The sequence below is a fragment of the Vitis riparia genome, chromosome 4, assembly GCF_004353265.1.
Source record: "Vitis riparia cultivar Riparia Gloire de Montpellier isolate 1030 chromosome 4, EGFV_Vit.rip_1.0, whole genome shotgun sequence".
Lineage (NCBI taxonomy): Eukaryota > Viridiplantae > Streptophyta > Magnoliopsida > Vitales > Vitaceae > Vitis > Vitis riparia.
The window spans coordinates 7,122,228-7,136,733 of NC_048434.1; the positions used below are offsets into that span (position 1 = coordinate 7,122,228).

Consider the following 14,506-nt stretch of genomic DNA (forward strand, 5'->3'; position numbering starts at 1 on the left):
ATGAGGACTGTTTTCCAAAACCTTTATGAAAAATAATGTTTTTTAAAACTATTGTCATATTTATAAAATCAAAGTAATATTTGAGAAGTTGAAATATCCTCTTAACCTATTTTCTATATTTTTAAAAATATATTTTTATTAAAAAAATATATTTATAGTATTTTATTTTAATTATTTTCTATATTTTATAATTATTATTTTTAAATATTCCTTAGAAAATAATTAAAAGATGTTGTCATAAAACACCATATTTTTTTGCTTTTAATAATAAAAACTATTTTCTATTTTTTTTATTATCAAACTTAATAAATAAAAAAACCCAAAAGTCTTGCTAACAAATACACATTTTATTCCATGTCTTTGAAAAATGTTGATCATTCTTTCAAAGATGCATTTGTCAACCATATGAGGTTGGTAAGAAATTTAAACATCCTTCAACCTCCTGAAGTGACAGATGATCTTACTCACATTCATTCATATAACTTTTTTCTCAATGAAAAAAAATATAAAATTATTCACATAATCCTCAAAGCAGGTTTGGAGCACATAATCTATGGTCAAACAATTTCCCATTCAACAAATTAAAAAAAAAAAAAAAAATCCTCATCCTAACCCAACAACCCACTTCACCAATCCCAAAAAAGGGGGCAAGGATTCTCAAATTAAACAAAGTTTTATTATACAATCATCACTATATTGGTTGAAGCAATGTTTAATTTAGTAAACCCTTTTTCATGATCATGGCAAGTCCTCATCATCATCATGGTTGTCATCAATGGTCTTAACACCATAATTATTCATATGATTCTTTACAAGTTTGGCATATTCAATGCCTTGTCCATAGGCATCCAAGGACTTTTTAAGATCGTCTTCATCATCAACATTATTATTATTGTTGATGTCGACGGCCTTAACACCATAATTATTCATTTGATTCTTTACAAGTTTGGCATTTTCAATGCCTTGTCCATAGGCATCCAAGGACTTAAGATAGTCGTCATCGTCGTCCTCGTCGTCATCATCATCATCATTGTTATTGTTGATGGCCTTAACATCATAGTTATTCATCTGACTCTTTACAAGCTTGGCATATTTGATGCCTTGTCCATATGCATCCAAGGACTTCATAAGATCGTCGTCCTCGTCATCATCATCATTGTTGTTGTTGATGGCCTTAACATCATAGTTATTCATCTGACTCTTTACAAGCTTGGCATATTTGATGCCTTGTCCATATGCATCCAAGGACTTCATAAGATCGTCGTCCTCGTCGTCGTCATCATCATTGTTATCAACAGCCTTAACACCATAATTATTCATCCCATTCATCATCATCAACTTGGCATATTTTATGCCTCGTTCATAGGCTTCCATGGACTTCCTAAGGTCAGCATCATCATTGGCATCATCACTGCTCGCTAAGGTGGAAGGGCTGTTGCCAAGCCCATAGTTGTCTCCAGTATTCGGGAAGAAGCTTGGCTCTCCCTCTTCTTGCTTGGAAACCCCATAGTCATCTTCTCCATAACTCCCTGCAGAAACATTAGACAAGAGGGCAATAAGCAGCAAGAGCAAGGGAATGTGTTTAGCAAAGGAAGCCATGGCTGTTGCAGTCTGCAGGCTGGAAGGTGTGGTGATGGGCCAACCTTTATGTAGTAGTCTACTAGAGACCCTCCCATTTAATTTTCCTACTCATTTACTGCAAATGAGACATGGTATAAATTTTGGCAAACCATTTTAAGAAGAAATATGCTACATGCTATTCTCATATTCCTTTTTCGTCCCTCCTCCTTCACTATAATAAATGGATTAGGAGTGAGTTTGAGAAACAAGTTTTAGTATTACCTTATACAAACCCGTCATAATAATACATATAATTAAATTAAAAATAGCCTAATATTTTTTTAGTTTTAACATGTATATAAGATAATAAAAACCACATTCAATAAAATAAATTATAAAAATTTATAATATTTAATTATTTATAAAATATATTTATTTTTAATGCAATTATTTTTCTTAAAAAAACTTATATAAATTTTTTTTAAAATTTTAATTTTTTTAGAAATAAATAGAAACAAATTTAACATTTAGCAACTTACATACTATATTTATTGGGACAATCTTGGGATCTTAAGTTAAATTCATATTGGAATTTTCTAAAAATGTTTTAGCTTTGCAGGTCGATGATTACATAAATTATTTGTCAAATAGTTATTATTATTAGTTGTAATTGTGATATTTTTTGAGAGCCCAAAAAGGTTGATTCTGCCATGTGCAGCCAATTGGGGATCCACACATGGCCTACATATCTATAAAATTATGCTGTCCCCTTAATTCCAATAATCTCCTAAATACACTGATGTAAATATTGAAAAGGAAGAAAAAAAAATCCCCAATAACATAATCAAGTCCATGACCAAGAAGAGGTCGCTGGGGAGAGTGTGTGTGAGAGAGAGAGAGAGAGCAGAAAAGGCTGAAAGGATCAGCATCAGCAGAAGTCTTAATCCCCTTTCCTCCCTTTTAGGCTTTTCTTTCTCACTTTGTTTCTTTTGTTTTTGGGCTAAGTGGTCCTCCTCAAAACTTTTGTCAAATTATCTCAATCATCTCATTTTCTTCTGTAGATGATCAATTATTGGGTTTCTTCAAAGCAAGGCACTATCTATTTTTGGAAAGGGAAAGAAGCAAATTGGCACAATTTTTTCTTTTCTTTTTTCATTTAATTGAATACTCTTCTCTCAAGAAAACGATCCTAATAGTTTGTATAAGCAAATAAAAGAAAATATTCTTTTTCACTCTAACGTGTATGCAATGACGAAAATATCGATTTTGACGAATATATCAATATATCGATTTTACGAATATATGAAGATATATCGGTGAATATTTTGATAAAAAATGTCGATTGATCAAAAATTGATCAAAACTTATAAAAATATAAAATAAATAAATAAATAAAAACTTTTGTGGCAATGTTCACTTAACCATTTACTATTCAACCCGTTGAATAAGTTCATATTCATTAAACCAAATGAAGATTATTTATTAAAACGGTTGAGGGTTAGTTGAACATCAATCTACCAGTAGAGCTCCTATAATTAAACAATCACTTAATGTAAACATCTTATACCACCTAATGGCCAATAGTTGATTTGATCGAAAGGTTGACTAATCGATCCTAAACCATTCCAAATGGCTAGTTTGAGTCTCCAACTATTATATAAAGGCTCCATGTTTATGTATATTACACGAAAGAGTCCCAAATCTTTATTAAAAACCATTTAAGCCTTAAACAAGAGTTCTTGTGTACATTTTGTTCCAAAACTTGCATTTGATCTTAGACCCCTCAATTTTAGTTGCATCTTGTATTGTATACTTGTACAAGGATCTTATTCTCATCCATTGTAACCATTGTGAGGTGCCACCAAGTATGGGATTAGTTGAGGAAGTTTAACATACAAATATCTCTTGGAATGGCCCATTGGAATCATATTTTAAAAAAGTAAAATAAAAATATTTTTAATTTAAATTACATTTTGATCACATATATCTAAGATTTTTGCATGCCGATTCAAAATATCTCAAGGATGACATGATTATTTCAAAATATAATATTAAAATGATTGTAACAATTTTATTCTATTTGTGTACTTTATTTCCTTTCATTCTCATTTCCTTTTCTTTTAGGTTCTTTGTTCCAAAAGTTTAGTAAGCATGGCAAAGCTGTAATTATTTTTGGCAAGAAAAGGAGAAAAAGGGATCCATGGGGTTGGTCAGAATGATGCTTCACCATCATCTTCTTTGATGCTTCACCACACCCAATTTACCTAAATGTCTTTCCATTTCACTTACCCACCAATCCCCATACAAGATAAAGCATCCATACTTATTACATGTAGCATTTTCATTATGACTCTTTTGGCTGTCGAACTAATTGATTTATTTAAATCAATGTCACAACTTTTGATTTTTCAATCAAAGCAAGAACTCAAGGAAAGTGATAAGAACAAAAAAAATATGAATCATTGAATATGCATGATGAGATCTAGATAGTTAAATAAGATAAAGTACACAGGTAGATGTAAACAAGGAGACTTAAAATTATATATGTGACATCACTTGATCGATGGTGTCTTTAAATAGATACCGAAAAAGTATATTTCTGTAACATAACCAGATGCAAACCTCCATTCTACATTCAACTCTATTGAAGGTATGATGTTCAATAATATCATTGGTCACCAACCCGATGCAACATCATCCCCGACCTTTTTATAACACGAACCTATATGTAAATTGATTCCCCACATGACAATATCCCGTACAAGATTCCATTTGAGAAGACACGATGAGGGAAGGGAGAAGACATAATGGGACAGCACCTCACAGAACATGTATGTATAACATTTTAAGATGTAGGATCAACAATGGGCACCTTTCATTAGGGGGGAAGGGAGAGACACAATGTTGGCTAGAATTTCCATTTGACTAGATGTCTGAAGAAAGCCTGTACGTCCCCAGGTGAAAGAATAACTCTTTTCCAGTTTTGCTTGTCATTTCCATTCACTTTAATATTTAAGATTTTCAATAGAAGTGGCATCCAGGGGTAAAAGATGTACAAAGGAATTTCCTTTGGTGGGGTGTTGAGGATGGGAAAAAGGACCGCCTTATCAATTGGGATCAAAGCATCTTGGCCTAAGGGAGGAGGAGCCTTAGGCTTGGGGGAGGATCACCTTAAGAAGTAGAGACTTTCTGTGGAAGTCATTATGGGCTTTTCCTGAAAGATATCAACGCTTTATCAAAAGATATCAATGCTTTATGCCATGAGGTCATCCTGATACTCACCACAATGGACAGGACACTGCCATTGTTACCATGTAGTAGCATTGTTCAATTTGGAAGGGCTATTGTACAAGTTTTCTCAGTTTTTTTCCCATTTTTCAACAAATGGTGGCACAAAATTCATTTTGTGGAAGATCTTTGGCAGATCAAGCAACCCCTGCATGGTCAATTCTCAAATCTTTTCAAAGGGTGAAGTCTAAAACCTCTTTCATCTTCATGTTAGGCTACTCTTCTCCCTCCCAGCCTTGGAGCTCTAATTTCTCCACATCTTGTTTGATCAAGAAATGGATGAGGTATGAATATTTAATGCCTACATTCCCTACTGTAGGGGTTTGGTCTCTGAGTTGCTCAATATCTAGAGCCCCTCTACCCAATCCTCGTTATTCCAACTATGTCATTTGAAATCCAAGTTCCTTCGAAGGTAAAGGTCTTGGCATGGCATGGGGCTAATAAGGTGATCATGCCAATGGTAACGGCTTTATAAAAATCCTCAGTCAACCCATTGTGCAACATGTTTAAGGAGTTGAAAAACCATTTATCATCTTTTCTTCACCGCTCTACTTCAATATAAATTTTCCAGACTTACTGGGATACAGATTAGGCATCCTTTACAAGCATGATACATATGATGATCATCTCCCTCAAAGGTTTTCAGAGATCCCCAAAGGCAGGGTACATTTTCATGCTGTTAGCCTCACTTTGATTGGGTAAATCTGGCAGGAGAAAAATGCCAGAAAATTTTCTAGATACATGGAGATTTGTGGAGGCAGTGTAGGATACAGAATTTTTATTTTTTGTTGTTCACCTTCCTTTTCAGCCTTTGCCTCTAAAGCCTTTGAGGGAACTCCATTGAATATCCTTTTGCTAAAATGGAACCTTATTAATAAGTCCAAGAGGATAATTAGGAAGGACAGATGGTATGGACTCCACCCTCAGAGGGTTTTCCTAAGTTAAATTCTGATGGGAGTACTCATGGTATACTAGGGTAGCCTCGGATTGGAGGATTGACAAAAATCATAATCATACATTGTTGAGAGCCTAATCCAAGCCTATTGAAAAGGGTTTGACCATTAACACAGATATTTACAAGGTAATGATATGAGCCTCTGTAATCTCTTGGCAGAGGTCTTGGTGGAGGGGCATTCAATTTTTGTTACCTTGTTGGCATCCAAAAAGGAAAGAGACCTATGGAAATTTGATAGTTGACTCCGATGTATTGATATCTCTAGAGATCTGAGAAGTTCTTGATCTTTTTTCTACGCTTAGCTAGAAGGGAAGCCATTACCCAACCAGTTGGTTTCTTTTGTGTAGAAAGTCAAGAATATGTGTAACATGTGATTTAAGGGATTTTACTGTATTCCTTTTTTTTTCCTAGTTTACTCTGTTTCCTATTTTAGAGGAATCTGTTTAGGAAGTTTAAAATTTCTGTATCCCATAATTAGAGGAAGGGAATTACGTTCTCTCCTCTATTTATTTTCCTTAGTAGTTCTTTATTGAACAAGAGAAAGAATCACTATTCTTTCTATTGCAGTTTCTTGATTTTTTTAAGGACATTTTACTCTTGTAAGTGGTATAGGGTTTTTTTGAGGAGGTACATTTTCTTTTTTTGATAGGTAAATAAAGGGTTTGCATTAGAAATGCCCAAAAGCGGTAAAAACAATACACACAAAATATACAAACACGCCAAAAAAAACTAGGTAATAAAGAGGAAAAAATGTCTTTCCCTTACTTAACTACCAACCACTCTATAAAGTCAATCATAGATAAAGTGTGATCCTTTGTATGCAACCTAACCCAATTAACAAAAGTATACAAGAAAAAAAAACTTAATTGCTTGGTCGAATTACTCAACATCATTGAAAACTCTTCCATTCCTTTCCTTCCATAAAATCCACATTAAACATAAGGGGGTCATCCTCTACGCCTTCTCCCTTTTTTTACCCACAAAAGAATCGTGCTAGCCTAATAGATTCCTCCTAATTGAGGAATGCATAACCCAATGCGCATTGAAAAGGGAGTAGATCAAATTCCACAACATTCTAGCCTTGCAACAAAGCAAGATTATGTGGTCAATGATTTCCTCCTCTTCTTTGCACAAGTAGCACTTATTTGGGATATTTCATCCCCTCCTTTTCAGCTTATCGATGGTCATAATTCTATTCCAATACGCTTTCCAAGCAAAAAAAACTCACCCCCATTGGAGCCTAAGACTTCCAAATAATACTCCATGGAAAAGGATCTCTAGAAGGCCTTGTGCAGGAGTGATAAAGGGATCTAACTGAAAATTTGTCATTCTTATTTTCTCTCCAACTCAAAATATCCTCCATTTCTCTTCTCACAACCAAGGGTTGTAGTTTTCGAAACTAGGACTCCACTTCTCCTATCTCCCAATCAATAAGATGTCTTGAAAAGGAAGGACTCCAACTACCAAAATCCCCGCCCTCCTCCCAAACTTCTGACACCCAACCATCTTTATTAATTGCTAATAGAAATAAGTTAAGGAAAGCTTCTTTCAAAGTTTGGTCCTCACACCACAAATCTTTCCAAAACTTAACCCTCCTCCCACTCCCTACTATAAAGCGGGATCTACATCTTATGCCCTTCTTCATTTCTGATGGCTTTTCACACCCCCACACTATAGCCACCCCTCACTCTTCTTGAACACCACCTCTCTTCCTCTACTCCAAACTTCTTGATGATGATTTGTTTCCAAAGGGGCTCCCTTTCTTCTGCAAATCTCGAACTCCACTTCCTGAGCAAAGCATTGTTTAGGGCCATAAGATTACAAATTCCTAGGCCTCCCTCCTTATCTACATAAACTAAATTCCAATTCACCGAGACCTTTTCCCTAGGGCACCACCACCTCAAAAAATCCCTTTAGATCTTTTTGAGTCTTGCACACACCTTTCTAGGAATGACAAAAAGAGACATGAAATAAATTGGAAGACTTGATAAGATGTTTTTGATCAAGATATGCCTCCCCTCCTTAGAAAGGTACTGTTTCTTCCACACTGTTAATCTTTTTTTGAATCTCTCTTCCATTGCATCCCACACCCTTGCAAATTTAAAAGAGACACCCAAAGGAAGACCCCAATAAGAAGTGGTAAGCTTCCCCACTCTACATCTCACCACCGAAGCAACATCCTCCAGAGTCTCTACCCCTCATACGGGAATAGCCTCACTTTTATCCATATTTACTTTTAACCACGAAAGTGCCTCAAATATCTCAACTGATCATTATTGGCCTCGCAAAAGATTAGTGTGTAGTTGACAAATAGAAGATGGGACATATCCCCCCTCTCAACTTCTTCTTCCCACTTTAATCCTAAAAATGAAGCCCCCTCATTTGACTCAAAAAAACAACTAACTAAGAGCCTCCATGACCAAAATGAACAGATAGAAAGATAATGGGTTGCCTTGTCTCAAGCCCCTGGAGCTATGGAAAAAGCCCGAAGAAGTTCCATTGATTAGAATTGAAAAGCTAGCTATGGAATACACTAATTGATCCAACTAATCCACCTTTGCCCAAACCCCATTTTAGATATTACAAACATAAGGAAATCCTAGTTAACATAATCATAAGCCTTCTCAACGTCCATTTTTAGAAGAAGACCGGAGATATGCTCTTTAACCCAGAATCAACAACCTCATTAGCAATGAACACAACGTCCAAAATCTGCCTATCTTGAATAAAGACATGCTAATTCTCCGAAACCACCTCCCCTAGTGTTGTCTTCAGCCTGTTTGCCAATACTATGGCAAGCAGCTTGTACAATCCCCTAACCGAACTTATTGGTCTAAAGTGTTTCAAGTCTTCAACTCCTTTTTTTTGGAATCAAAACCAGAAAAGTGGAATCAAGGCTTCTTTGGAACATGACATGATGGAAGAACTCTCTGAAGAAAGCTATAATCCCTATTTGGTATAATCCCAACAAAAATGTCAAGAAGACATGGTAAAACCGTTTGGGCCTTGAGCTTTATCACCAGAGAGACTACTCAGGACTTCAAAAACTTTGACCTCTGAAAAAGGCACCTCTAGACTTTTGGAACCATCCTTTCCCAACACTTTGAATCGTAAACGCTTATTTTTGGTCTCCAATCCCCCGTTTCAAGTAGAAGAGTCTGGTAAGCCCTTCACACACCAACCTTATTCTCTTCATCATTAGTAAGTGTAACCCCACTGATTCTCACCTTGGTTAACAAATTCCTTCTTGCACGAGCATTGGTCATCTTGTGAAAAAACCTGGTATTCTTTTCTCCCTCCCTTAATTAGATTTCCCTAGATTTTTGTGTCTACGAAGTTTCTTCTAATAAATTCCACTTCTTATAATCCTCCAAGGCCCCCTTTCTAGCCTCTGCCTCCTCAAGAGAAAGAGAACAATCTCTTTCCTTAGAGGCCCAGGATTGAACACGAGAAAAGGCTTCTGATTTGCTAAAGGAGACACTACCAAAAACTTCTTTGTTCCACATTATAAGATCCTTTTTAAAGAGCCTTTAATTTCTCGACAAGGCGATGACTACTAGTACCTATAACCGTATACCTAGTGCACCAATTTCTCACTAGCTCTTTGAACCCATCCATCAAGAGCTACATATTCTCAAATCTAAAGGAGGTCTTGCCCTTTTTTACCCCTCCACCCTTGAGAATAATGGGATAGTGATCAGAAGCAATCACAGAAAAGGCAAATTGAGAAATACCTGAAAAATGGTCCTCCCACTCATTAGAGACTAAGAAGCGGTCCAACCTTGAAGTTACTTAAGAATTTAAACCACCGCACCACATGAATTGACATCTAGAAGGAGGAAGGTCCTTCAACCTCAACTCCTTAATGACATTTAACAACCTCCTCATATCTGTCTTGAATCTAAAATCGTTTCTTTTTTCCCCTGGTAATCCAACAAAGTTGAAAACCCCTCCTACGCACCAAGGATCATCCCACGGACCTTTGATAGCTTTCAATTCTTCCCAAAAATCCTTTTTTTCCCTCAATAAGATTGGACCATAGACTCCTGTGAACACCCATACAAAACCATCTCCAACATTCCTAAAAAAAACCAAATATGGAGAACCCTCCACACTCCAACTCCAGTAGATCCAAAACTTTATTATCCCAAAAAATCAAAATGCCTCCTAGCACTCCTCTTGCATCAACTGCACCCCAGCTCAGAAACCTTCCAACACCCAAGCTTCTTACCACCTTTAATGACATCTCTTGCACCATAGTCTCATGAAACCATACCAGATCTGCCTTCTAGGTCCTAACCATAGACTTGATTAACTTCCTTTTCTCACCATCATTGAGCCCTCTTACATTCCATGAAAGGATTTTAATCTTCATCAATCAACTAGAACTAGTTCCCAATTGTTCTTGCTGCTCCTTTTGGACTAGAGAGAAGAACCTCCATGACTAACCGAACAACCCAATTGTTCTTGTTGAGCCCTCTTAGCTCCCTTTTGAAACGAGAAGAAGACACCGGTTTCTTCTTCCGCCTTTTACTTGGGGTCCCACATCCAGCCTTCTTAGACCAGATTTCTTCTTCAAACCCTCAACTACCATTCCCCAAAATATGCTAATTCAATAAGCTTGGTGAAGTCCTTGTCTGAAAGCAGATCCTCAACAGCCAGGCCACCAAAACTCCCCTCTTGAGTTGAGGTTGAAGCACCGTCACCCCCCAACACAACCCCACTTTCTTGAATGGGCCTAGTTAGCCATGGAGCTTATTTAGTTATCTTTTGAAGTAGTTTAAATTTAGTACTTTATTTTTTTCCTTTTTTTGTATTAAATTGTAGATTTTAGGACTTTTTCTCCTTCGTTATAACTATTAGTTCATATTAATGGATTGGTTATTCTAATTAAATATATATACTCGGAGAAAGTCTTAACCAGAAAAAATTTATTAATAGGATTAGAAGCAGGCAGGGCATGAGTCATATGACTGACTAAAAATTCATGTAATGTAACTTGAATGAATTGATAAGTATAAACAAGTGTATAATTAACTTATGGCTTGGAGATGCTAATCATGACCTTATACCTATCACCCATAGCTGACAGTTTGAAGATGACACCTTATAGAGAATTAGAGCAAGTTAAATGAAGTGGAAAGTGTTCCCTAGAAATTGTGCAATTATGAAGTGAAAACTTTTATGCGACACCAGCAGTGTTGAGCAATCAAGAAACAACATATTTCCAAAACAAGAAAGTAAAGTATAGCTAGATAAAATGAAATCCCAAGATGGATGATTCCAATATAAGCGAGATAGATTAAGAAACAAATGCATATGTCAAAAGCTAGAGGTAATAACTTTTGGAGAGTAATGTAGGAGTCAAAAATTATAAGAGGGAGGCTAGGAAAAACATAAACAATCGCATTCAAGGCACCAAGAAAAGATATGTAATGAAATGCGATTACAAACTGAATGCAAAATCCATGATACTGTCATAAGATGTTCCATATTTTACGTTGCATCGATTTGTAACCAAGTCTCATTAAGAATCAAAGATTCATGCTGCCACATCTAATGAACACAACTAGTTAGCAAGGTTGACCACCCAAAAGAATAAGGGCAGCTGCTTCCCTTCCTATGGCAATATCATAAACCTATTTTTACAGAGATGATTCAACATCTATAAAATTATTCCCAAAATACCAAAATTATTTGGAAGTGAAGACATTTGGATCTCACTTTTCACCATATTCATTACAAAAGCCTTTCAGACTTTTCTAATTTACCAATCACTCCCAGAATCTTAATCTAATGAGACTATCTATGTATATCAGTAATCACAACCAAACACAGAAACTCAAGATATAGTTGACTTTATGGTTACATGAATCAATCATAATAGAGATTCAAATTCATTATCACCAAGTTTTATTTTTTTCAGTGAGCTTTCATTCAAAATTTATCACATAGGATCACAACTGACATTGTAGACGATAGGATCAATAAATAAAAGAATCAATGATAAAATAAATTTATGTTGAAACATGTCATATGTAATGTGTAATTCAATGATTACAGCTAAAAAATAACCCAAAAATCCAAATTGCCATTGGTAGTTTGGTTCTGCAAGAAAGACAAATCGACAAATTGGATCCCAAATGACACAAACTAATCCAATTATACCAACGCCATTGAACTATAAACCAAAAAGACCACAAATCCACCATCCCTCAAACCTCCAGAACCCTAAAATCCTAAAAGACACATATCAGCCGAAACTTCATATGGGAACATATCGCTTCATGACCTGCTTACCGGCCACGGCAGCGCCAGCAGCCAAACCTCCGATAGCACCAGCGATCGCGGCGGAGCGCGGCCCCGCAGCCGCTCGATACATAGCGCCGGTGCCCAAACCAGCGAAGACGCTGTTGAGCATATCATCGGTGTCTCTCCAGTGTATCATCCCGCTCTCCAACCCGGAAAAAATAAGGCCAAGAACGCCCATCGAGTTGCCGAACCTCCGACCCGTTTGGCCGCCGGAGTTGAGAACCCGGTTGACTCGGAGTTTGAGCGTGTCGCCGGCCTCCGCCGCCCTGATCCCTTCGATGGAGCCCTTGGCGCCACCGATTATGGCTCCGGAAAGGTAACCCGACCCCGTATAGTATTGCAGATTCTCGCTCCAAGAGCGGCGTTGATGAAGCGATTCTTCATCGAAGAGGTACTCGGGAGAGGTGGGAAGGTTGTAGAGGTTTTGGATGGGGACCTGGAGGTCTTGGTATGGGTGGTAGACTCGAGTTTTCCGATTCGAATCGGTAGATTGATCCGCCATTTCAGAGAGAGAAAGCAGCAAACCCTAGAATTGGAATCGCAGAGGCTTTGTTGAGAGTTTAGGGTTTAACGTGAGAGAAGGGCTGTTTGGCTGACTTGGTCTCCACGCTGTTCATTGGCTTTTATTTTTATTTTTTTAAATATTTTATAGGAATCATGGGAGAGAGGAACTCTCAAGAAAGTTCTTTTATTTTCAGACTTCCACCCCTTCCTCCCCACTCCCTCCATTTTTTTTTTTTCTTTTTTTTTTAAATACTAAAAATGTTATATTTTATTAATTTTTCCAAATTATTTTTATTTGAAAATTTTAAAAATTTATAAATAATTATGACTTTCTTGTGCATGGGTATTTGGATGAGTAATTACAAAATAAAAAATATATATTTTTAATTTTATTATTATTTATAAAAAAATAATATGTGTTATAACTGCCATCACATTAATAATAATAAATATTAATTAAATATTATTTATGGTTTCCATTAATACTCATTAATAAAAACTATTAAATATTATTTATGAGTTTCATTAATATCCATTAATAAGAATATTAATGAAAGTCATTTGGAAAGCCTATAAAATGGATTTCTTACTCTTCTTTGATTCCTTCTTCACATTATATATATTTTTAAATTAATATATATTTTATCTCTACTTTGAGTTGCGTTATATTTATCATTGTTTTACAATACATTATTAGCACGAATTGCTCTGAAGATAATTCTCATATCTTAAACTTGAAGTTGTTTATATAGAATAAAATTTTATATATTTATATTATTGTTAGATTTTATTTTGTTATATATTGACAAAAGTTATAAGAAAATTATTTGATTTTTTTTATAATCAAAAGTTATACCAATGCTATCAATTTATTATAACTGATTTTAATAATATTGTTTTGTCATATATATAAAGTTATTTGACAATGTCGAACCACACAAAACTCGAATTGTGGCACTTGACATTTCGAGAAAAAACTATATATCTTAGATCTTTGATACTAAAATACATCTTGATGCAATGAATCTTGGAGTTATGATTAAAGAAGGAAATCAAGCATCCTTATAGGATCGCGCAAAAGCGCTGATTTTCCTTCACCGTCACCACCATGAAAGTTTAAAAAATGAGTATATTACGGTAAAGGACCCTGTTACTCTATAGAGTAATTTGAAGGAAAAATATTACTGCCAAAAAATTGTGATTTTCCCAAAAGCTCGATATGATTAGATGCACTTGAGGTTGTAGGATTTAAAAACTGTTAGTAAATATAACTTCATACTTTTCAAAATCAGCTCTCAATTAAAGTTGAAGGAAGAAAAAAACTCACAAAAGCAAACATGTTAGAGAAAACTTTTACTACATTTCATATCTTGAATGTGCTCCTACAACAACAATATCGAGAGCATAGATTTAAAAAATATTTTGAATTAATATCATGTCTTCTTGTTGCTGAACAAAATAATGAGTTTTTGATGAGAAATTACCAGTTTCATCCAACTGGACTTGAACCATTCCCTGAAGTGAATGCAATATCGTCCCAAACTCATAAATGTGGATGTGGACGAGGACATGGTCGTGGTCGTTGAAGAAATCCCTGATACCATGGTTCTTATGGTAATAATTCATCAAATTCTCAGAAAATGAAAGCCTCATTGCACCACTAAAAGTGGAACAATACTGAGGCAAAACAAGAAATTGGGAAGTGTTTACAAGATAAACCTCCTAAGAACCATGAGAATAATTGTTATAAATGTGGTATGAAGAGGCATTTGTCACGTACCTGTCATACGCTCAAACATTTGGTCAACCTTTACTAAGCATCAATAAAAGCAAAAGGAAAAGAGATAGAAATGAAATTTATCGACGGTAATAGATTGGATCTAACCT

The 14,506-nt window shown here is 35.6% G+C and overlaps 2 protein-coding genes across 2 annotated transcripts; both read right to left on the reverse strand.

Moving 5' to 3' along the window:
* Window positions 1-738: 738 nt before the first annotated feature.
* On the reverse strand, window positions 739-1,599 carry LOC117912751 (suppressor of Mek1-like). The gene has a single exon (XM_034827445.1). It carries the CDS (start codon window positions 1,597-1,599, stop codon window positions 739-741), a length of 861 nt encoding a protein of 286 aa, XP_034683336.1.
* Window positions 1,600-11,787: 10,188 nt separating this feature from the next.
* Window positions 11,788-12,744, reverse strand: LOC117912242 (mitochondrial import inner membrane translocase subunit TIM23-2-like). Its single transcript, XM_034826755.1, has one exon. It carries the CDS (start codon window positions 12,615-12,617, stop codon window positions 12,069-12,071), a length of 549 nt encoding a protein of 182 aa, XP_034682646.1. The 5' UTR covers window positions 12,618-12,744; the 3' UTR covers window positions 11,788-12,068.
* Between the last annotated feature and the right edge of the window lie 1,762 nt (window positions 12,745-14,506).

Excerpts from the sequence above, each read along its gene's own strand:
- LOC117912751 (XM_034827445.1), bottom strand. The coding sequence starts at position 1,599 with ATGGCTTCCTTTGCTAAACACATTCCCTTGCTCTTGCTGCTTATTGCC.
- LOC117912242 (XM_034826755.1), bottom strand. The coding sequence starts at position 12,617 with ATGGCGGATCAATCTACCGATTCGAATCGGAAAACTCGAGTCTACCAC.